The sequence below is a fragment of the Ochotona curzoniae genome, unplaced genomic scaffold, assembly GCF_017591425.1.
Source record: "Ochotona curzoniae isolate NIBS_2020 unplaced genomic scaffold, NIBS_Ocur_1.0 contig_1, whole genome shotgun sequence".
Classification (NCBI taxonomy): Eukaryota; Metazoa; Chordata; class Mammalia; order Lagomorpha; family Ochotonidae; genus Ochotona; species Ochotona curzoniae.
The window spans coordinates 5,252,392-5,276,627 of NW_024464918.1; the positions used below are offsets into that span (position 1 = coordinate 5,252,392).

General features: G+C 44.8%; 1 protein-coding gene and 1 long non-coding RNA gene across 2 annotated transcripts in view; both read right to left on the minus strand.

Moving 5' to 3' along the window:
* The window catches only part of DOCK2 (dedicator of cytokinesis 2), a 387,891-nt gene that overhangs the window by 39,664 nt on the left and 323,991 nt on the right, over window positions 1-24,236 (minus strand). Inside the window, exons 33-36 of the mRNA XM_040982635.1 lie at window positions 15,321-15,469; window positions 10,227-10,312; window positions 2,956-3,112; window positions 656-696 (exon numbers count right to left, since the gene is read on the minus strand). Coding sequence (XP_040838569.1) covers window positions 656-696; window positions 2,956-3,112; window positions 10,227-10,312; window positions 15,321-15,469 — 433 coding nt within the window. The remainder of the gene's footprint in view (window positions 1-655; window positions 697-2,955; window positions 3,113-10,226; window positions 10,313-15,320; window positions 15,470-24,236) is intronic.
* LOC121158258 lies at window positions 1,528-2,384 on the minus strand. Its single transcript, XR_005884178.1, has 2 exons — window positions 2,299-2,384; window positions 1,528-2,100 (listed from the first exon to the last, which is right to left on the minus strand). It is a non-coding gene; the product is annotated as an uncharacterized LOC121158258 (long non-coding RNA).

Here is a 24,236-nt window from a genome sequence, read left to right on the forward strand (position 1 = left end):
TTTATATATAAATAATAAAAATATAAAAGTCTGGAATACATATGGATAATAAAATCTATTTCAATTTTTTGGCTTATCTGTATTCTAGAGCTTTGTTTTGGTAATATGTACTTGTTATTTTCCTAATGAGCAAAAAAATAAAATAATATGAGAAAACTTTACACAACAAACAATATGAAATTCTCAGAAAAATTGGCAAAGGACTTCTTTGCTCCAGGCTAATCTTAATCCCTCCCCACTTCTCAAGCCACTTCAAGACATATTCAAATTACTATCCTTCAAATGCCAAGAAAGAAGTTTCCACAGTCTTACTGTTTTGTTTTCTCCCTTCAAACTTGTACCAGCTGAGGATCTTATCCAGTGTCTTCACAGGCCATCCTGGACCAAATGCAAATGTAAGTCCCCAGCACAGCCCCCATGATGTTTACCTTTAAGGAAAGCCTGATCTATGGGCACAGGGGGACAGGAAGGTCCCACAGAGCTACAACAGTTTTCTGAAGAAGAGAAAGGGCTGGGTCTGGAGGAGTGCTAGGAATCAGAGGGCTTGAGTGTTGAGAAGTCTGCATTCTACTGTGAATGTAGAGAGGAGCCATCCATGCACAGAGCACAGAAGTGCCTGGGGTTGGTCTGGGTTTTAGAAAATAAAAAGTCTTACCTGATGTACATCTCTTCCCGGTTATTATCTTTGTAGAAATTCTAGGCAAAGGAGGAAAAACGGAGATGAGTGCTTTTCTCTGCAGAATAACCAGGGGGAGAGGGTGGGTGTGGTGGCAGAGGAAGGTATAGGTTTACCATCTGGACACCCCGGGGAGGTAGCAAGACAATGACTTTGCTCAATGCATCCACAGCCTCCCTGGGAGATTTCGCTTTGAAAGCCAGGTCTTTGACCCTCAAAGGAAACAGAGGAAGTGTCTCAGCCACCTGAGTTAGATGCGGCTTTGAGAGGTGGGCTGCCATATTTGGGGTTGGCTACTTTGATTGAAGTCCACTTTGAAAGGTTGCCCAGCTTAAAGTTTTAAAGCTCTGGTCTTGTTGCTGCGGGGTCCTGGACTGCAAATGGAGTAAAATCATTCCAGCAACAGTAACAGCTCCTAGCTTCCCACAGTGCAGGACTCTCAGGAGGATGCCCCAGTCAAGTGCATTTAAAGTTGGCAATGCTAGGAGGCCTGGTCTTTGTTCCAGCTCAGAGGCCATTAGACTACTGGGTGCTGCTCACTTTGGGTTTTAGCACCAAAGGTCCTAATCTTGTGGCATTTTAAAACAAATCCTTACAGACTTGAAACCAAAGTCCTGGTGAACCCTGGTGGCTTAAATCAATGCACCCACAGGTACCTAAGGCTCAGAGAGGACAGGCAACATGCTCCAGGGCATACAGGGTGACAAATCCACACAGAACTCCCCCTTTGCAGATCCTAGCCCCCTCACCCGAAATCCTTCCTCTCCAGCACATGCCCTCATCCTGATCCCATGCTTGAGTCACACACCTAAACCTCCTAGAGTCTCATTGCTTATGAAACTGTCCTGATCTTTCTCATTAATCTGACCGTTGAAGGTCAATTTATTCAACCAACACTCTCTCTTCTTAGAAATTGTTAAATTCCTGGGAAACCCCTTTTCATGTTCTTTATGTAAATTGGGCCTGGTGGAGTTATTAGCACTGAATTCCTTTCTGCTGTAATCAGGATTTTTAGAGTCTCCTTAGCATTCTGGAAAATCAAGGGCAAGATCAAGACTATTAAAAAAAAAAAACAGTCCTCTTAGGGTAAAGGAAGACCACACAGTCGAATTACAAGGATGGGATTCGTGCTTCTGGTGCATTGGGTTGATGGATACCACACAATCAATGGCCAACTGTATTCACTGAAACCTTTAAAGAGGGCTACCATGGTGCATTTGAAACACCACAGGCTCCAGACCTTATCGCAGGACATGTAAGACAGGCTGCTTAGGACACAGCCATGGGAGCTTACCCAGAGATGCTCATGATGTATAGGAGTTAATAATTGGCTCTGGGATTAGCTCCACTGGTTAACCAGGTCCACAGCCATTTTCAATACATACTGGCAATCAGCATTACTCCATTTTATAAGCAGACATAATCTCCAACATAGTAAGCATTCAACCATGGGCCAAACTACACAACCTAATAGGTCCTAGTTTCTCCCCCACAAACAGGTAAGTAAACCAAGACCTCAGAGCATTTCCTTGACTTATCTATTGTACTAGTGAACAGAGGCTCTGTGCCTTTAGTCCTCACACTCTTCCTTTTATGTGACATGTCAGCTACCAGAGTGGAACATTCATCATACCCATTTCATTCATAGGAACACCAAGACACACAAAGGTGACATGACAGGCCTCAAGACGTAGAGCTATCAGGTGGCACAGCACGGACTCAATCCCACATTTCTCTGTCTTGCAAAGCTACCAGCACTACTTCCCTATTGTTGTAAATGGGATATGGTTCGAGTGTGCCACAGGTTGGAATTTGATCTTCAGCATGGAGACGTTGAGAGCTGCTGAAGCCTTCAAAAGGTAAGGCCTAGTACAATGTGGTTAGGTCACCAGGGACGCTGTCAGAAGGGATTAATGTACTTCTCATGAGACCCCAATCAGTTCCAACAAGAGGGATTGTTATGTAAAAGCAAGACTGGCCCCTCCTTGTCTCTGGCTTTGTGTCATCACCCGGCATGATCTCTCCTTCCCGTGCGTGCTCTGCGACTGAGACGCCATGAACTCTTCCCCAGAGCCGAGATGGTGTCAACACTGTGCCGGAACCTCCCAAACTGCGGACTCCATAAACCTATTCTGTTTCGAAACTACCCAACTGAACATGTTTTCTCTCAGCAGTAGTAAACAGACTGGTATACCTATCAAAGGCAATAGCGAGACTCAAAGCCAGTTGGGTCTCTAGTGTGATATGGACAGTGGGGAGGGACCACCAGACCCACGTACCAGCAGGTTCACAGTGCAGCTCATGCGGTTGTCTTTGCTCTCGTCTGTCATCACGCCCCGGTAGTCCAAAAGCTTCTCCAGGAGGCCTTTGACCAGGCTCACAAAGTTCTCCACCGATTTGGCAATGGCCGGGTGCTGTGCAGCACACTCCATCAGGCTGTGGGCACAAGCACAGGGCAGTGAACTTGTAGTAGGGGGAAAGACAGTGTGTGGGGGAAGCAGGGCACATGTGTATGCACACACATGTATGTGCACATGCATGCTAGAAAGTCCAGTGAACCCCAAGTTTCCCTGATTGGTGTGTCATCTCATTTTGTATACAAGTATAGGAGGGCCTGAGAACGTGTGTGGAGAAATACTACTAAAAGATAAATTTATTCTATTGTGAAAATACTTGGTTATCCCTGCATAGCTTTTTCATAATTCAAATTTTTCATGAAGTTTTTGAAGACTTCTCATATGCTTGGATTTCAAAAACCTTTGTACCAAAATAAATTTATCTTTGTAACTCAACCCCAAGAGCTTTGCAAAGTACCCTCATAGCTATCCATATAGTTTAGTAAGTCAATTTTTCCCTACCATTAGAAATGGGGAAAAAATTATAATTTCCCAAGGGAGGTAGTGATATGAAAGAATTGGGCTTCTAATCTATACATTAAAACTGTGCATCATCACAGTTTGTTCGGTAGCAAAAACTAGATTTTGATTTTCATAGTTCTCTATCAAAACATAGAATGTACTTTTCCTGTGACCAAAAACTCTACTTCAGGGAGTTGGTTCTATAGAAATATTCCTCAAAGTTTGAAAAATATATTTATTATACTTATAAATTTCACCTAACAATGAAATAGAGCGATCTTAAATGCTAATCAATTGGAAACAGTTGAATAAATTAAGGCGTATTGACAAAATGTGATTTTATGAGGCCACTGAAAAATATTAGATCAATATGTTTTCACATGAAAACTCCATAAAATACAGAGCTAAGTGAGAGAAGTAAGTCTCAGAACACTATTTACTTTTCAGCTAATTCACCAGCAGAAAGCTTACCATGCCCCAGGTGCTAAGCTAAACATCTTACAATATTAACTTATTTCATCTCCCATCACATTTTTATGAGATGAGGCTCTGGAATACTGGGAAACTAAGCTGTGGGAAGGCCATTGACTTGTCCATGGTTATAAATATCTACAGTTTGGCCCCAACATACATGCTTCAACTACCAGGTACTGTAGGCATGTGCAGCTATAGGGCTGCCATGACATATGGTTAGGAAGCAGAAACAGCCAACTCTTAATGGTACTGCTCTGACAAAAGCTCGAGGTGGGGTGCACAGAGGGCAAAAGCCTTCTTTTTTTTTTCTTTAAGTAAATACATACTGTTTGAAAAAAAATCACAGTACTTGCTGCAAGATTTATATTCTACATTTTTAAATATTTATTTTATTTTTATTGGAAAGTCAGATATACAAAGAGGAGGAGAGACAGAGAGGAAGATTCTCTGTCCACTGATTCATTCTACAACAGCCACAACGGCCGGAGCTGAGCTGATCCAAAACCAGGAGCCAGGAGCCAGGAGCCAGGAGCCTCTTCCGGTTCTCCCACACGGGTGCAGGGTCCCAAGGCCTTGACTTTAGCCGTCCTTGACTGCTTTCCCAGGCAACAAGCAGAGAGCTAGATGGGAAGTAGGGTTGCAGGGACTAGAACTGGTACCCATATGGGATCCCAGTGAGTGCAAGGCGAGGACTTCAGGCTATTGCACCAGGCCCCTATATTTTACATCTTGTAAACAAAATAAGAATGTGGCATTCCTTAAGCATCTATTTGTTGCTAAGCACTATCATCGCTAAGGTGCGATGCGGAGAAGGACACCAGTACAAACAAAATGACACATGACCCTCCAGCAATATAAAGAGAGAAAGATTAAAATCTTTGGTTACTGATGCCTGGATTTGGTACTCAGTTCCAGTTTCCTGCTGATGCAGTCCCTGGAAGGCAGCAGTGAGGACCTCAGGAGCTGGGACTCTGCTATGCCAAGAGGAGACCTGCACTGAAGTTCCAGCTCTGTTGCAGGCATTTCAGAAAGTGAGCCAGCAGATGGAAGTGTCCTCTCTTTCTGCCTCTCAAACAACTTGACTACAAAACTTTAAATGGCTCCTTCATATTGATTCCTTATTCTGTGCCATATACTAATCACCCTTGCTCAAGAAATTCTCACAAGACTATGAGAAATGACAGTTATTATTCCCATGTTACAGGTGAGGAAACGAAGGCTCAGGGTAATGAACCTTCTGGTATGGCTCCAGTAATAACGGTAACTGGTGACCAAGGGAATCAGGGCAACCGCTGTTCCGATTGTGGGACACAGCTTCTCCACAGAGAAGCACCGAAGCATGTCCTCAGGAACCTCAGGGAGACAGACCATACAGACTACTTCTAGCCATACTCCCCATTGCCCTCTAAGTCCCAAGAGCAATGAGGAGGCTACAGGTAAAAAAAAAAAAAAAAAAAAAAAAAAAAAACCAAAAAAAAAACCACAAGGACTTTGGAGGGTCGTTCCTTCCCAGAAACAAAGCCAGGCTGCAAGGAGGTGACATCTCCAACTGTGGCTGTGATCACACAAATCAATCTTCTCCCTGGGGGAGACACCTGTTCCTGGTGCTCCATGAGAGAGGCACATGGCCCTGACTTGGCCACAGCTGTGACTGCTTCTTTCCAGGACAACCGCTCTCATCCCTCCTTCACACGCCCTCCGCCCACGGCAGTGCTAGAAACCTTGTCCCTGGAGACTGTCATGGGGTCTCTCACAGCCTCTCAAGAGCAGAAGGCATCTGAGAACTTGTGCTTGGCCAGACCATGAGTTCTCAGTCTTGGCCACAGCTTGGAATCACCAAGGAAGCTTTTCCAAAGCCCAGCTTTTCCCTTGGGCAATGATTTTGGAGTATTTCAGGCAGGACCAAGGAAGCACTGGTTTGGAGTGTAAGTTCTGGTGATTCCGGTGTGTACCACCATTGAGAACCACTGACTTCAGAAACAGTGCTTTACAAGCTTCCGTGGACAAGAGGAGAACCTGAGCATTGTTCATGGATTCTGATTTATTAGGCCTGGGAAGGGCTGAGATTCTGCCCTGCTAACAAGTTCCCCAGTGATGCTATTGCTGCTGGTCTATAAGGGTCTAGAAGAATATGCTCTTGGCTTTCTTAATTTGCCCATTCTTTAGGAAAGCTGCTTATGCTGTGATTGGTGAAACATATGGCAGACTAGTTAGAAATCACTCATTTATCTACCATCCATCCACTCAACAATGTACTGTTTCAGAAACCAGTGACCCAGAGATTATTAAGAAGCTAACCTGCAGGAGAGCACAGGCTCTCGAAAAGAAAAAAGAAACAAAACCAGTCTCCACTATAAAAATGACCTATGCTGTACATGGGATCTTCAAAAAGTCCATTAAAAAATATGCCATTTTGAAAGAACAGCACCTGCACGGATGTGAAAACTTTTTCCACTTTTACTTTCCTTTTCCCACAATTTTTTTTTTGAATTATCTGTATACAGGGTACTACTACTTACGATTTGTTGTGTTCCGGACACTGTGCTAAACCTGCTTGGTTGATTATATTGCTTAATACAAAGACTTTTTAAGGCAGGCATTAGTATAATCCTCCAATAACAGGGCACGGCAAGGGGCCCACCTGTTGGGTTCTGCCTACAGTCCTACCAACATCATGCAGTTGTTCACTCCTTTGAGTCCCACATGAAGCATAAGCGACAATGGAAAAAAATCTGTGGAAATCAGGAGACAAGGGGGATAATTCCTCATACTCTTCCCCTGTTTCCCGGGGAATGGTGGATATGGTGGGGGTTCACCATCCCTGAAACTGTGCATTTAGCTTTTGAGGGGAGAAGCCCAGGCCCTCTCCCTCTGCCAGCACTGCTGGCACTGGTCTTTCATTTACTCCCTTAAAAACTGTATTCTTACACATAGCTTAAGGATGATAGTGCTTCCTAGGTGACAGGTCCTCCTCCAGCCACTGAACTGCAGTGCGTAGGTCTTAGAATCTACGTTCTGCTCCTGTCTGTCTGCTAGCACCCTACCACTTCTAGAAATATTCTCAAGCATGAAATGCAGGAAGGTGGGGTGTGTCTAATGACTCCATTCAAAGTGAGACACAAACTTCAGGACAGATGTGGACCAAGGGCTCAGAGGAGAGCACCGAGAATAGGGAGGACTGAGGTGCCATCACAGTTGTATTGCTTGCATACTGCATAACAGCACATGAAGACTGAGATTCAGCCTCACTTCATGTCCTGAGCATCGCCCCCGATGCAGGACTACAGTGGGGAAGGAAAGCTCTGTGCTGTTCAACAACGTGCCATACAGTTACCAAGCCTTAGATCACAGGCCTGCCCAGAGGGAGCCCTCTACCAGTGGAGGTCATGAGTGAGGGCGGGGGAAGAAGAAACAGACATGACTTCTAATAGCATCCTTGCTGTCCACCTGAATAATATTAATTGTTATTTTACTATTGATAGAATAGCTACTATTTCTGTACTGCCTACTATCTGTCAAAAATATGGTAACAAAAGCAAACCCTCCCCTCAAAATGCTGTATACTTGGCCTAACTTTTCTCAGTCTCAACAATAACTCTTTTTACGACTTGAATAACATTTTTACCCCTAATTTACAGATAAGGAAATTGAGGCTCAAAAAGCCAAAGAAAGAGCAGGAACTGAAGCATACTGCCTATATCTGATGAGGACAAGTCTCCTTGTGTTGGACTTGATTAGTTCCATGAAACAAAAAATCATTCACACCTCTGGCTCAGTAGAAAAATAATGAGCTGTTTTTAATTTCCTCAACCTCTGAGGACTCCTTTTATAGATGGCCAGGAAGCGTTTGGAAGACGCCTGCAGAGCCCCATCCGTGTACAGAAGAGGAACCTGCCAGCACCACACATGGCTCATTTCTGGTCAATAGTTAGATTTTCCATTTTCAGACCTTTAAGACAAACACTGACTCAGGCAAAACATCCTTATTTCCCATGCATGATCACTCCCGATTTCCACTGCAATGCCAGATGTTGGGTTTCTCCTTCCAGTCAAGCACCATTTGCATTCTGGAGGTTTTATGAGTTCTGTGTACAGGGCCAGAGGTGCGAGAAACTGACAGAGACCATGGTGCCTGGGGCCACATTCTGCCTGGGTGGGCTGAATAGGAGGCATCATTTAAAATATTTAACAAGGATTGAGCAAGGGATCACAGAACTGGAGGCCACACAGTTGGGGTTGGGTAGGGGTAGACTTTGGGATAACCAGACTACATTCCTAGGACTTGTGAGAGCGGGGAAAGGGTAGTTCCCAGGCTATCAAGGTGAGAACCTGGGAGTCAGGCTGAGAGGCCAAGGACATTCACACATGCATGCTTACATGTACCTGGTATGTGTTGAATGCCTTGTAATCATTCTATAGCTGAAAGAAGCATGAGGGCTCAATGCTCACATCACGGAAATGGGGATACTGAGGGCAGAGATGCAATGGGACGGGACTACCCAATGTTGTGCAGTTGCTATGTGATAGAGGCAAAATTAAAATCAGTGTACAGGTGGGTGAAGAACCACGTCATTAGCCACCAGGAAACATCAAGCAAATCCACAATGAGAAAGCACTTCATATCTCCCTTGGATGCTTATGACCAGGAAGACGGCCATTAACAAGGCTTAACCACGATGGGGGTGACAGGAAGGGCGGAGTTGGGGTGTAGTAGGTAAAGCTGCCATCTGTGACCCTGCCATCCCATACAGAAGCCGGTTCAAGTCCCAGCTATGCCGTTTCTGCTCCAGCTCCCTGCCGGTGACCTAGGGAAAGCAGCAGAAGATGCTCAAGTGCTTGGGCCACCCACGTGGGAGCCCCTGTTGAAGCTCCTGGACTCTGCGTGGCACAGCTCAGCCATTGTGGCCACCTGAGGAATGACCCAGCAAATGGAAAATCTCTTTTTTCCTCCCTCTAACTGACTTTCAAATAAGTAAATAAATCTGTCACTTTGGAAAACAGTCTGCTGGCCCCTCAGTGGGTTACACAGAATTACCAGGTGGCCAGAAATCCCACCCCCACAGATACAAGCAAGAGTACTGTAAGTGGCTGAAGGTACTTCAAAAAGATCATGTGCCTTACAAGAAAACTATGCATGTAGTTTGTTTGTTTCTTCCCCTCCTCCAGCCAAGACTCATACTAGGATCTGGGAATGCAAAATGGAACAGGATGCTACCATTTTTAGGAATGCTTGGGAGAACTAAAATAAACTTATTTTTAACTCCAATTTTCTGTAAATGTTCAGATTTGCTCTCATATGTCACACAAGAGTTGAACATGCATGCTCAAATATACCTCTCACAGTCAGAAACCTGGAAACACTCTCAATATCTATCAACTAACTTGTAAACAAAGTAGGTGTTATATTCAAACTGTAGAATATTATTTGGCCAAAAAATAAATTAAGTATGGAAGCATGCCCTATGCGGGGGTGGGACAGTGTTGTGGAGAGGGTTAAGCCTCTGTCTAGGACACAGCATACCATTTCAGAGTGGCTATTCAAGTCCTGGCTCCTTGACTTTGACTTCTCATTTAGCATCCCACTAACACACCTGGGAAAGCAGTGCTTGATGGCTCAGGGAGTCGGGGCCGTGCTACTCATATGGGAGAACTGGATGGAAAAGCTCTTAGCACAGCATTGTGCAGTGTGTGCTCTAAAGTCACAAATTTAAATAGAAAAAGGATAGGAGATATTCATGTGGCATCTCATATGGGCACCGGTTTGAGTCCCAGCTGCTCTACTTTTAATCTACCTCCCTGCTAATGCACATTGGAGGAAACTGGTTTTGGCCTGGTCCAGCCCCAGGTGTTGCAGCCATTTGGAAACTGAACCAGCGAGATGGAAGAACTCTCTGTCTCTCCCTTTCTTTCTCTGTTAACTGCCTTTCAAAGAAATAAAAACCCTAGAAAAAAGAAATAAAAAAAAAAAACTAGTAGTAGCAATGGTGCTTCTAATCAAGAATGAAAGTGGACATTTTTAGCAGATTATTTCTCTTCCCAGGCTAGCAGTTTCTCTCTGGCCCATTCCATCAATACCAAGAAATTGCCCACTCTGATAGATGTGAGTTTTCTTCTTAAAATGTAGCTTCTCCAATCCCCATGGGCTTCTGGGCGGCTCTCCCAGGGAGGACAGCCTTGCAGCCTCTGCAGGACCTGCGCGCACCAAGCATAGAACTCACATTGACTCCAACAACTGCATGTACTGCTCATCCCCGCGGCCTCCTTCCACCTCGTGGTCCAGCTTGAGGATGATTTCATTTTCAAACTGTAGCAGATGAAAATCAACAGTAACGTTAGAAGGCTGAGGTTAGTTCATTATTTTATCCAAGCCTCAAGAGAGTACCAACGATCTCTCCAGGTTAGTCCTGGGCTCTGGGAATGCCAAACGAAAGAGGACGCTACCTGTGCATTCTGGGAGTTCTCACAAAAAAGAGAGGGGAAATTGGTGTTAAGTGCTGAGAAGAGAGTAGCAGGGGAGAAGAAGGGAAGTCAGGTAAATTTTCTAAAACCTGTATCATCTGGGCTTGCTCCCAAATGTTAAGGAGAAACTGTGTAGGAAAATGACACAGAAAATGGCATCCCAAGCAGTGAGCACAGATTACACAAAAGCATGGGGCCATTTGACAGGACACCCTAACTCAGGGGCTGGCATGCTGGCATGAATAGTTTCTGTCTGCTTAATCCTTCTGCATCTCCATCTCTCACCCCACAGCTCTCTACCCAAGGGGCTCCCAGCTTTGGAAACCTGACACTGGTCAAGCTCCCAATGCTTAGATTTTATTGCTCAGACACCAAGATTAATAAAGGCCCAGGCCAAGCCACTGAGATTCTAACAGGAGGCTTTCTTGGAACTCAGAGGAAAAAAAATGAGTGCTTCTGCTAAACTTGAAAAAGAGAAAACTCCAAACCTGAGGCTGCTGAAAATGAGAATCACACACATGCAAAGGGAAACAGAGGAGAGAGGTCAGAAAGTCTACGACCCGAAGCTCTTCTTGAGCCTCTGGATTCAGCGACCCCTGCAGCCTTCTCTTTATGGGTCGAGTGTATGTGTTAACTGACTCACACACACGTTTCTATTTGTCAGTATATGAGCCAATCTCAACTGCCGTTCTGTTCCTGCAACTGAAAAAGTGGTGAGAAATACTAACATGTAGGGCAACTGATAGGCCCCAAAGAGCCCAAACTGGTGACACTTATAAACAACAGACAGAAGATGAAGAGTGACCAAATTGCAGGTTTCTAATACAGTTCTGCCAAATCCGGTTGTTCTGAAGTCAGAGGATGCTTTGTCTTCCCAGTTTCAGATTCAAGCAGCAGGTCCCCCAGTGGGGGTGCGTGGCTTAGTCATCATATTTTCATGAAGGGTCAGACTGTGACGCACATGATTTTACTGAAAAACATCCTGTACACGTTTAGAATAGAACCCTGAAGAGTCCACTCACATCATGCCACCTACCTCTGCCCATCTAACCATCAGCAAAAAAAAAAAAACTGGCACCTGGAGAGTGGAAGGATGTCCTTGGGAAAGGTCACCAGGATGAAGGGAGGCTTTGGAGACTCTGGGGTCCTAACTAGGCCTCTTTTGCACTCACAACCGTCTGTGAAGTCTGGAGGTCATGGGTCACTTTTAAATGTAATCGTGCCTGAAAAGCAGCCAGCCTCAACTTGGCACAAGCTCCAGTTAAGTGTCAGCTATCATTACAGATGAAGAGGTAGAGGCTTGGAGAGTTGAAGTGACCTGTCTAAAGTCTCAGATGAATGGCAGAGATTTTTTGCCAGGCTCTTTTCAGTGTGTAAAGGATTGAACCCAGTGGAGGTAGACTCTTCAGTTGATGAAAAGCCAAGGCTGAAACTCACTTTCCTCTGTAATTCACATACCATCCACGAGGCCACTGCTCCCTCACCTTAGGGCACTAAGGATCAAAGCAAGGGACCAGGAGCTTACGCTGAGGACACACAAAGGACAAAGGACTTCCTGCGCATTGCCCAGGTGGGAAGGACATAATGAGGCAAGTACACTAGCCCTGACGGGTAGAAAAGGGAGGGAGCATTCTGGTTGGGGGAAATGTAAGTAAAGGTGTGCAGGTGGAAAAGTAAAACATAAAGAGCAATTCACGGGAACAGAGACAGCGAGAAATGTGGAAGAGCGGGAGGCAGGAAAGAAGGAAAAGGAGAAAGAAGGGGAGGAAAGAGGCATAAAAAGAAGAAAGGGGAAGGGAGTGGGAAGGTGGGAAGGAGGGGAGGGGTAGGAGACAGAAGGAGGATGGAAGGGAGGGAGGGAGGAAGGAGTAGAGAAGGGGAAAAGATAGTCCTAGATAGGGAACACTCCGGCAAGGGACTGGGCTGCCTGACTGCCAATGGGTCACGCCCCACATAGGTGGGCTCTTATGGAGTATTCTGCTTGTACTACGTGTTTTTCAAGGTTGTCTTTCATGTCAAGCCTAGGGTAGGCAGAGATAGCAGAGGGAGGGTAAGAATGGGCTGTTCTCTGACTGTAATTGCTTCTCCTCCTTCATTCCTCCAGCATCTTGGGGGAAAGCCTGTGCAGCTTTCTAATCCTCAGCTTCATGATTTATGTCAGGAGTCAGCAAAGGGCCAGCCAGGAAGTATTTAAGACAGCCACAGTCATGGCTGTCCTTGCACCACTCTGCTGTTGTCCACAAAAGGCATCCACTTGGTTGCATCCCAATAAAACTTTATTTACAAAGGTAGGTAGAGGATGGATTTGGTCTGCAGGCTATCATCCGTGAACCTCTCATGAATGTCATGGGCATGACAGGAGTAGCAGCAGCATGGAGAATGCTGATGAAGGTGCATAAGCCCCAGTGTGCACAAGGCTGGCTTCCCTGATTCTTGCTGCTCCTCTTACACTTATCACTGCTGGGTGTTTCTGCAAAACAGCTCTTGGGAGACAACCAGTGTTTTCTCTTGTCTGAGTGGTTCATTGGGAAAAGCTGGCACGGTTCCCCTAGTGAGATGAACTTGTCTTTGGAGCAGAAAGTAGATGGGGTTAATAAGCACTTGCCTCAGGGTCACAAAAGAGCCTGCAGTGGTTGGGGGCGGGGGTTGAGGAGGCGGTGGAAATTGCAGGGTGCCAGCAGTGAGTATAGCCTGATTGTGCCACGCAGTGTCTGAGCCCAACAGGGTGGGTTTGGGTCAGCTCCATCCAAGGGCAGTGCTGTGCAGGGGAATGGCTATGACCTCAGGCTGTGGCATCAGACAGGATTAGTCCAGTTTTGCTTTACTTGTGTCCTTGGGCAAGTGAATACATTTCTTTGGGGGCTGCATTTTCTCACCTATTCAACAGAGATTGGAGTCAGCACCCACTCCTCAGTGGTGCTGTAAGGAGTTAGTGGAAAATCAAGTGTACAAGGCCAAGCGCACAGCTGGTGCACCGTAAGGGCTCCTCTGCTATGAGCAGCGATCATCATGTTACTGTCACTGCCATCAGCATTAGCATCATGATCTCATTTAGCCTTCACAATAGCCCAGGGAGATGAGCGGCATCGTCCCTATTTTAACAATGAGGAAATTGAGGCAAAGCAAGGTCTTTGTCAGGGGTTTCAAGGATGAATGGATTTAAGCACGGGAAGAAACCTTGTCCAAACTCAATCTCTGCCACATAACTATGACAGGTGGTCCCAGCATTATTCCTGTGTAGAACTTAACATGCAGTTCTGGCTCCTCTGAACTGGCTCCATCTTCCCCCAGCTACATGACGGCATGACTGTACCTGACTCCTCTTCCCAGCCTGGAGAGCTGGGTGTTATTAAGGAAAAGCCAGACACGAAGATGTAGCAACCCTAGTCAAGAAACAGAGTACACCCAGGAACCCACACCTCTTCATGAGCCTGGTCTGACAACAGAATGACCAATCCTACGCTTCCCCTTTGCCTTCCCTGTCTTGCCTATGCTGCCTCTCCTGATTGGTTTAGAATATCTCGACAATTTTCATCATCTTGGAAGCTTAGCTTTTTGATAGCAGTCTTGTAAACATCAAGTGTGGGGTTTAGAGAGTGAGGACTCTTCCATGCTGACTTCCACAGGGGAAGGATAAAGATGGTGCTGTAAGCCTGAATGTCAGAGACAACAGGGAAGATATGTGAACTCAGCCTTCGGTCTCATTTGTTAACAAAATGTCTTTGATCGTGAGGAGAGGCAGAGGCAGAATGGGGAAGAAGGTAGAGTCATGTGAGAAGGAATGACTGTGGGAGCTGGTGCAGAGTGCTAAAGTTCTTCTGTAGAAGAAGAAATACACGGGCATCCACAGAGGAAATACCACTCAGGCAAATGGTGGGAACAGTGGGAGAGCAGTGGAGGTGGAGACAAGTGTTGGAGAGAATAGCTGGCATGTTCATCAGCTGGCGGGAGCAGGGAGGAACTTGAATGCTTGCTTCAAGGTGTGGGTTGTCTTGGCTAGGGGATCAAAGCACCAATGACGAAAAAGGACAGTTGACATCTCTGAGCATCTGCAGCAAAGCCAGTTTATGGAATGGGAGGCAAGAAGAGAGAGGGAGGCAGAGGAACCCAGTTAGGGATAAAGCTCAATGAGAAGGTGGGTCTCAAGGAGTATGGGCTGATGCAACTGCTTCGGTAACACTGTGGGTGGGAAAGAGCACCCTTCCCAAACACAGTTTGTAAATCAGATCCAAGAACCCAATGTGGGAAACAAGGGAATCTTCTCCTGCATGCGTTTCTAGAGTGACTGGTCCTAGGAAGTAGTCCTCACTCTTCAGGTATGGTGGGATTTCAATGAAAATATGTGGCTGTGGCTGACAGAGGCTTTGGTCCCTCTGTGTCAGGCAAGCCTTCTGTTCCCCTCCAGACTCCATTTGCCTTCTCCCGTGTTAGGCACCCATGTGTAATGCCTAGCAGGGTCAGCTTTTTCTAGATAATACAATTCTTCAGTCATCCCAGGAAGTTGACATGTCAGACAAGGAAGATAGTAGGTGAGGCCTGGGGGAAGGCCAAGGCCTTGCAACACACCTTGGATAAGCCATAGGTGGGAAATCAAAGATATCTCTGTTTTTGAAACAAGGACCCAGCACACACAGGGCAAGAAAGGGCATTTGAATCTTGGCCTTGGGCAGAGAAGCGTGATAGAATACTGACCAAATCTGATCTGCCAGCTCATTCTGGGTCCATGAATAAATGTCCCTGTGCTCCCGCCGAGCCTCTGAACGAAGCTCAGGCAGATGGAACGAGGATATCATTATAGGGAAATAGGCTGGGGATTAGGGAAGCTGGCATGAATTTCCAACCTCATTTTTTACCTTTTTGAAATCTCCACTCCTTTGATATTCACACAGCATCATGTCGAAGAAGATTGGTATGGTGGCTTTCCGGAGCTCAGCCTCAGGGATAAGTGTCATCTCTAATATAGGACCCACCATGCCTGGGATAAAGCAGATTTTGTTCTGGCCTGAAAGAGAAGAGGGAGGGGTTCTCTTCAGACCAAGCTTGAAGAAAGCAAGGGCAGGAAGGGTAACAGTGAATGCATACACAATTGTTTACCAAAAGGCAGGCTCACGGGGAACACCTTACATGTATTATTGCCGTGAAGTGGCACATGCTTCATCCCGAACCGACCACGGTATTAAGGATAATCATGTGGATGTGCAATGCTCCTTACTGTTTACAAGGCTTTTCACCTGCATTATCACTTCTGCAAATGGGCCTCTGACTGAAACTGTGAGGGATGGCACAGAGGTGTGTGGAATTCTGCATCTGTAAAACTCGTTTTTGCTAACTGTTCCCAGAAATGAGATGGGCCAAACTCAGTGCGAAGAACCTACTATGGCAGTGTGGCCAGGGGAAGGGTGAGGTTTCAGACCCCTCAGAGTCAGAGGAGCCACAATTTCTTCCTCTCCTGCCTCATCTCAAGGCATCTCCATGATCCTTTTCCTTTACACTCTGCATGGTGGCTTGCTTCCAAGGTCCTAAAGCTGTCTTGCCATTTGAGGGTGGGTCAAATGAGCAGAACCGAGCAGATGTTTCAGGTCACACATATCAGATGCTGCAGGTGTGAGGAATGAAGGGGAGCACTCAGGAATTTTAGGGATTTCTGGGGAGTTGGGGCAGGTGCATTCAAGAAAAGCTGACACCTCAGGCATTGCACTCACTCATCTCTTTCTCTTCCTGGGCTTCATAGCCCACCTGGGTTTTGCCCACTGTCAGAATGAACAGTTGTGGTTTTTGCCTGGGGTAGAGAATAGAGAGTTCCTGGTGGGTACCCAAACCTAGGTGGTATGGCATGTAGCTTGGTGCAGTTACTTTCAATTTAAGCTGAGAGAATAAGCCGACAGGGAAGGCAGCAAGAAAACAAATTTTCATTCAGCCAAAATTAGGCTTATTGTTGGGAGTATTTCCCCAGAATACAGATAAAAAAGGCATCATCCCAGGGATATTTTCAGTTTCTAAGAATGAAGTGGTGATGTCAGATAGGCAGAGAGTTGAGTGAAAGACGAGGAAACCTTTACAGGATATCTGCTTCATTATGGGACACATTTGGATTACATTTGAGCCTAGAGTCTTTGCACTGGCCCAAACAGGATTGGGACAAAAATCATTCTTTCAGGCAGATTTGTAATAATTGCTAATCTAGGTTTCTGATTTTTGTCCTTCAAGATCCTTTAAGTCTTTTCAAACCACAATGGGGTTTTAAAATTCAAAGTCAAGTGCAATAATAGGTAGTAGGTAAATAGGAAACTACCAGATAAGCCACCATGGGATGGAGAAATTGCTTATACAACAAAGGCCTTTGGAATACTGGAGGACATTGGTCATGATAAGGATTTATCGAACATGGTTTAAAATAGAAGGCAGTAAACTATGGACTTGGGATTTCTCTGACACTTTTGACCTGCACTCTCTGTAGATGGTTGAGGTGATATTTGACAGAATAGGGAAAGCGAAGAAAAAGAGATGTTGATCTCTAAATGCACTGTGATCTCAATGGCCTTACAAGGCTCCCTAAAGAAAACAGATTCCTTTACCTCTAAAATGAAATTTCAGCACATTGGATTTTGTTTTCAGATATACCGAATGTATTCATATGAGTGCACACATCTTTATATATGCGTGAATGTACACACACATGCACGCACACACACACACATACACACATCTGTGGCTAATTGAGTAAGGACTCATTTGTGGAAAAGAAAATCTGGTATTCAAGAGTCACAGCTGCTGCTGTATTTGAGAAGAGGAAGGTAAATGGCTAGAGGGTCTTTTATATCAAGGAAGCTGAATCTCACTGGAATAGGTGCCAATTAGAAAAGGCTGTTACACTGGCAATGAGCAGGCAGGATAAATCCAAACGCTGAGTCACACAGGTTTGGGGGAAGGATCTGGTGACAATGAGCACTCAGAGAAAACAATTTAGGTGTGTGAATAGGAAGGAATCTCAGTGTTCTCTGGCTTCTAACTCATAAATGGCCTCATCCACCTCTTCGCTAAGGAACAGACTAAGAAGGGTCAGAGGTTGCTAAGAAGGTGATCTTTGGAGGGAGGGAAGTGCGTGTGTGTGAGAATAATGTTTGAGCACTTGACTGTGAATATAGTTGAGCAAGTCCCTGACCCCAGGAGGATGAGACTGCACGGCTCTTCCAAGGCTGGCATAGATCCTGAAATGAACGTGGATGAGGGCAAGTTAGAATCTTCCAGATTTCAGAGCATCCTAGAGCAAGCATTCTGGAGACTCAGAACTAAGGCTGGGCTTAGTGAGCAAAACAAACAAACAAACAAACAAACCAAACCCATTCAGTTTAAAAGTGTGAGAGTGAACACTGTTTTCCGTAGCCTTCCATCCATTTTAGGCATGGGCAGGTTCCCTCCTGGCCAGGCAATCATGTCTCTGCTCATGGCTCTGCAAGGGTAGAGGCTCAGATTTCCACCCCGGCCCTTATAGTCTGGCAGCTGGACATGCTGGGTCAGGTGCCATCTCTGGCCCTGCTTGTGACTTAATGCCTCTAAACCTCCACAATCCCCTCTGTAAAATCAGAAAAATATTAATATCTGCCTTTTGAAACTGTTAAGAAGCTCTGTAGAATGGATTACACGAATGTCTTTGCACAGTATCTGGACGTGCAGATGATAGTGGTAGTCAGCGGCACAATGCAACATAAAAACATATCATCGAACCTCATGGAGCTGCCTGAGCTTTGCATGGAACTTTCCCATGCCAGTTACCCTTTCGAGCGAAGACTTGGTCTGGGAAAGAGTTGGGATGGATTTACGCTGTCTGCCATGGCTGCACTTTGCTCTATGCCATTAAACTGTTTTTGTCGTCTGTCCTCAAGGATGGTCAAAAAGCCCCAGTTGTATTATGCTGATGCACAGCTTTCCATGGCTTCTGGTACTCTTGGGGTTAAGACAGGCAGGCCATCTGGTCCAGTGCTCCCTTTCCATATCCTGTCTCTGGCCTTCTGTTTTGTCTTCCTCATATGGAATCGTCTCCCTCCACTCAGCACACCTGCTTCTTCCTCCCCAGGCCTTCCGTGTCACAATGCCCTTGCCATCCTCTCCTTGGTCCTACTCTGACTCCTACCCAACATAAGCCCCAGAAGTAAAGCCTTCCTCCTTCTCTATAGCCACACTATTCAATATGAAAGCTACCAGCCACATGAATCCTCTAAGTCGCTGGCAATATGACTAGTGCAACTGAAATGTACTATAGTTATAAAACATCCACCAGATTTCAAAGGGTCAGTTCTAGTAGGGAAGAACAAATATCAAGTCTGTTGTACACTGGTTATGTGTTGAAGCAATAACATCTCGAAACATGAAAAACAAAATACAGATAGTTTCTGGCTTATAATGGTTTGACTTTTTTTAAACTTTACAATAATGTAAAAGCTATATGCATTCAATGGAAATCACATTTTGAATTTGGGATTTAGACCTTTTTCAGAGCTGGCAATACGTGATCCAATCATCTCATGTGGGCCTATGGGGGCAGGCACAGCTCTTACTTTGCACCATGGTCATGGACAGAAACACCCAGCATCCTTCAGGGGGATGAGTTGCTTAGCTGTAATGTTCAGCAGGCTAGACATATTCAGTGCACTTTTGATCTCATGAAATTTTCAACTTATGGTGGATTTATTAAGATAGAACCCTCAGTGTAAGTCAAGGAACATTTGTATCATTAAAACGGACATGAATGCTTTTAAAACATAGACACTTTAGTTTATACGCTTAAGCAGGTGGTTCACATTCTATTTCATGTAGGATGGCAGGCGTACAGGACCCTGGCAGTAGCTGTGGCCTGTGGCACACTTGCTAGGCAGAAGTCATAGAATAGCTGCCTTGCATTCAGTTTGCCTTTGCAACCATAACTAAATAACTCTGCCACCAGCAATGACAATGATCCATGAGGTCAGAAGCCGCATCTCTGACTGGTTCTCCATTCTCACCCCAGCCACTGGCACACTGCCTGGCATGGAGAGGGTGTTCATATTAGTTTCCTGTTGTTGCTGTGATAAATCATTGCAAACTTAGTATCTAAAAACAACACAAATTTATTATCTTCCATTTCTAGGGGGGTGAGAAACATGTAAACAGTTTCATTAGGGTAAAGGAATTCCAGGTATGGGCAGGACTGAGCATCTTTCAAAAGAGCTCCTCTTGCTTTCCAGCTTCTAGACGTTGCTTCTGCTCCCAAGCTCACGGCCCCTTCCTCTTTGTAGCCAGCAGTGTAGCTTCTTGAAATGTCACCCTAAATCTGACTCTCCTGCCTCAACTGTTTCTGTGTAAGAATGCCAACATTGGGTGCATCTACTCCATGGAATATTTCACAGACATAAAAAAGATGAAATTATATCACTTGCAACAAAATGATTCCGGCAGGAGACCACTGTGCTCAGTGAAATTAAAGCCAGTTTTAAAAGGACAAATATCATATGTTCTCTCTGATTGGAACAAGCTTCCTGCATAATGTAAAACAAGTAGACATATATGTAAACATGTATATACATATATTTTCATAGATTAACTATATAATGGAGTCTAACATACCAGGAAGTGAGGATATGTTGCAATATGCATCTCTACTCCTGAATAAGAGGAGAATTCCCAATGAAACAGTTAATATACCTTGACAGTATAATACTAGATTTTCTTCCTTTGCCTAAACCTAAAATGCTATGATACACTTAAATAGCAGAATATTAAGCTTGTAACTGTTACTAATGGATTATAATACTGTGATAATATGGGGGGAAATAATGGAAGGGGAAAATGAGAAAGGTAAGAGGGAGGGAAGAATCCCTATACTTATAATAAAATTGAATCATGGGAAATAGTAACAATTAAAAAAGAAAGCTGACATTGGTTTGGACTCATGTAAATGGTAAAGATATATTCACCATGTTCAAGACCCATAATTCGATCGCAAAGTTCCTTTTGCCCTGTCGGGTCATATGCTGGATGGGTTCTGAGTATTGGACAAAGACATTTTGGTGGGGGGAGCAATTATTATTTTGTCTACCACAGTGTTTAGTATCTCTAATCTTAACTCCCATTTCTTCCCGGGAGCTTTTTCCCCAGCCCTAAAAAACCCACACTTGCTTAGTAGGCTGGTTGTTTCCTGGAATATCTGCCACTTGCCCATGTTTTCTTGAATCCTGAAAGGGCCACTTTTTGGAAGCCATTTGGCTCCCAAAGAGTCACAAATTTGGGAGCCATTTCCCCAAGTGGTTTAATTCTCTTTTAGTTCCTTTCTGTCTCATTTCCTGGGTGCCTACTATTCCACTCATTTTAAATAACCAGATTCTGTTGTTTTCCTGATTTGACGGCAGGCTCCTCCATGCAGATCTGGATCATGCCTCATGTCCCTGCAATGCTCCCAGCACGGCTGGACCTGGCCACTCTAGCTGCTGGAGAGGAACAACTGCTGTGCTCTCACAGCCCTGCCAGGAGCAGCCTCCCCATGTGTGAGGCCAAGACTCCAGTCACGGGGACGTGCTTTTCTTTCCCACACCGACTGTTAACACAGCAGCACAGTGTTAAACCAAGTGAATGTGGGAGGGTTAAGTGCAAAGTCATTTTAGCAAAATGTGCATGGCTTCACACCAAGTAGAAATCAGATGTTATGATGCTACAGCACTGGGAAGAGCAGGTTACATTTGGCATCATCCCAGGATTCAAAGGCACAAATGGCATTAACCCATTAATGGCCGAGTCCACAGCAACATGTTTTCCTACTCCCTGTTAAGACTTCTCTGTCTGTACCTTTTCTCCCAAAACAAAGCAAATCTCCCTCTCTTGCTCTCTCTCTCTCTCTCTCTCTCTCACACATACACACACACATACACACACATCTGTACGCTGCTCAGAAGAAAGTTAAGTAATCCTCAAGCCTGAGATCACAGCTTTGGAATTAACCATCTTCTAATCACAGAGTTGCTCATGTCGCTCCTGATGAGAAGATGATAATGCAGTTGATCATGACGGCCTGATGGTTTCCAACAGTGACACAAAATGTAAATATTAATATTTGTGATGATTTACTCACTATCCATAATCTTTGAAAAACACAGTTGACTATTTCACATCCTTTGAAAATAGTTTGTGGAGCCAGTGTTGAGACACAATGGGTTAACCCACTGCCTGGGGCACAGGCATCACATACGGGCACCAGTTCAAGTCCTGGCAGCTCTACTTGAGATCCAGTTCCCTGCTAATATGCCTGGGAAAACATATTCCAATGACAGGCTCAGGTGCAGTCCAAGAGTCCTGGCTTCCGCCTGCCCCAACCTGGCCATTGTGGGCCCTTCACTGATAAAGTCAAGGGCTGACTTGGACCATTCATCATGTGAGGATGTAACAGAAACTTGACTGGCCTGGCTGCATTCAAGAGTTAATTTTCTTCCTTAACAAGAAGTTGACAGATAATCTGCCCCCAAGCTGTCCCTCTATCCTTAGCAGTTCATCATGGCTTCAGGCAACTTTTCCTTCTGTAGGAATATTGTTATTTCTGCGATGGAGGACACGGAAAAGATCTATGGGTAAACATCAGTTTCTCCTTTTCCATGCCTTATTTTTTTTTTAATTGGGAAATAATTCTGATATCAGAGAAAAGCTCTACAATGTACACAGAGCTTAGTCACATGGTTACTACCTGGCAAAACTACTAATATTCCCCCACCCACCAAAAATAATCCATGCTTACTTAGGAAGAACAGAATAGCTATTGACGGTCAATCAGCAGTCTGCCACTGATACTTCTAAATTTTACTCTGTCTTGGACAATACAGGAGTTGCATGCACTTCCAAAGATACTATGACACAATGTCTCGTTATATTGGCTCCCAATGTACAGAAGCATGCATTCCTGGTGTTTATTAACGATTAACATGGAGAAGACATGTCAATACTTGCATCTCATAGAGAGTGGCCTTGGAATCTTTCTGCCTCTACTTTCTCTTGTCTGCAAAAGACAAGCAAGGAGACGGGCATATAACCATTGAGTGGAAGGTCTGTATGAGCAGGGAGACCACTTCAGGCTGCTGTACTTTACTCTTCCCTATGGGCCTGGCCAGGTGTGAGAGCTTGGTAATCTGTGAGAAGCATCGTTTATGTCTTGTCTTCTGCAGTGGAAATCTGTGGATTTCATCCGACCTCTGTCTGTAACTCCTTCTTACAGCAGTATCATCCTTGAGTTCACATAGGGGAACTTTACCTCCACTAATGGTTATTAGCTTGATGGAAATATCAAGAGGTCATCCAAGGAAAGCCAATGGAATAGTGTCTTCTGGAGTCTGCATCTCTAGCAGGGTATGCAGAAAGGGAGCAACTTGTGGGCAATATTGGAGGTTGCTCTGCTTGCCCTATATCCTCCCAAGGCTCTGGATCCTGTCCTTCTATAACCTGGTTCTTCAGCAATTTTTCCAATAAACACCTTCCTTGAAACACACAATATGATTGCCTTTAATCCACTAATTGACCTTGTACAAACCTCTTCTCTCTAGAATGAAGTTTCCTCAGGGATAAAGTTGTGTGTTGTACCACACCAGTAGCTTTTAAGTATTTCCTGCCAAGCTTTTTTCCTGCCTCCCATTCCATCAAGAACCCTCAAGGGACTATGTGGGATGCTCAGGTGCCGTTTATCATCATGGCTCTGGACTCCCAGCTCACTTCAATTATAATATCTCTGCTTCCTTCCAATTTACATATCAAGCATGAGATATATTTTTTATTGGCCCTCAGCTAAAAATAAACGCTTGAAAAATGCTGGACAATATGATCTCCAAAGGGCCCTTCCAGCTCTGATGTGCTGTGATTCTAAGCAGGTGGAATATTTGGTAACATCTTTTCATTCATCAGCATAATTGGGAGTGCAGGCGTGCCTGCCAAAACATAATCTATATCTAAATAAAATCTCTATGCAAAACAATGGCAATGAAGGACATTCAGAAAAGAGCAGGCTGTGTGAAGGGACTGCAGACAAACAGGGCAAAGCTCACTGATTTGCAGTTCTGGCAAGGCCTGCCTGCAGAGCTGAGGAAGGAAAGCCCACTGCAGCTCGAGTGGGTCTCTACCATTGCATAGATAACAAGCCAGCTCCTAAGCAAAACAGAATCTGGGCCTCACCTTTCTGTGGGGCATCTCTAGTGTTTTGAAACTTGCATTAATATTCATTCATTGGAAATATAATATAAAACCCAATGTTCTAAATTAAAAAAAAAAATGAAGACAAAACAACCCTGGACTTGCATCCCGGTGGGGCAGCTATTAGCTAGAGAAGGACAGCAACTGTACCTTTCTCTGCACCCCATCTGCACCCCTGGGCCCCAGCTCCTGCTGCTTGCCATCCTCCAGATTTCGAGGTCAGGTGCTTGTTACGACCTAGCCTCACACTCGCTTTGTGATTGTGTTTTACCCTATGGCAAAGCAATGGCAGATGAAATATTAATTATTTCTTAATTCCCTGTCCACATTCAAAGCGGAGAAACAAAAGACAGACTGAAAAAGACATGTGCTTCTAGGAAAATGGCAGAGAGGGTAGCCCTCCTCCCCAAGGGGACACGTGACAACACTCAGACAATTTTTCATTTTCACAGCTAAGGAAATGAGAGCTTAGAGGGTGAAGGCCAGAGAGATTGCTTAATACAGCACAAATTCACAGGACAGTCCTTACAATAAAGGGTAATCCCACCCCAAATGCTGACAGCTGATAGAATGGA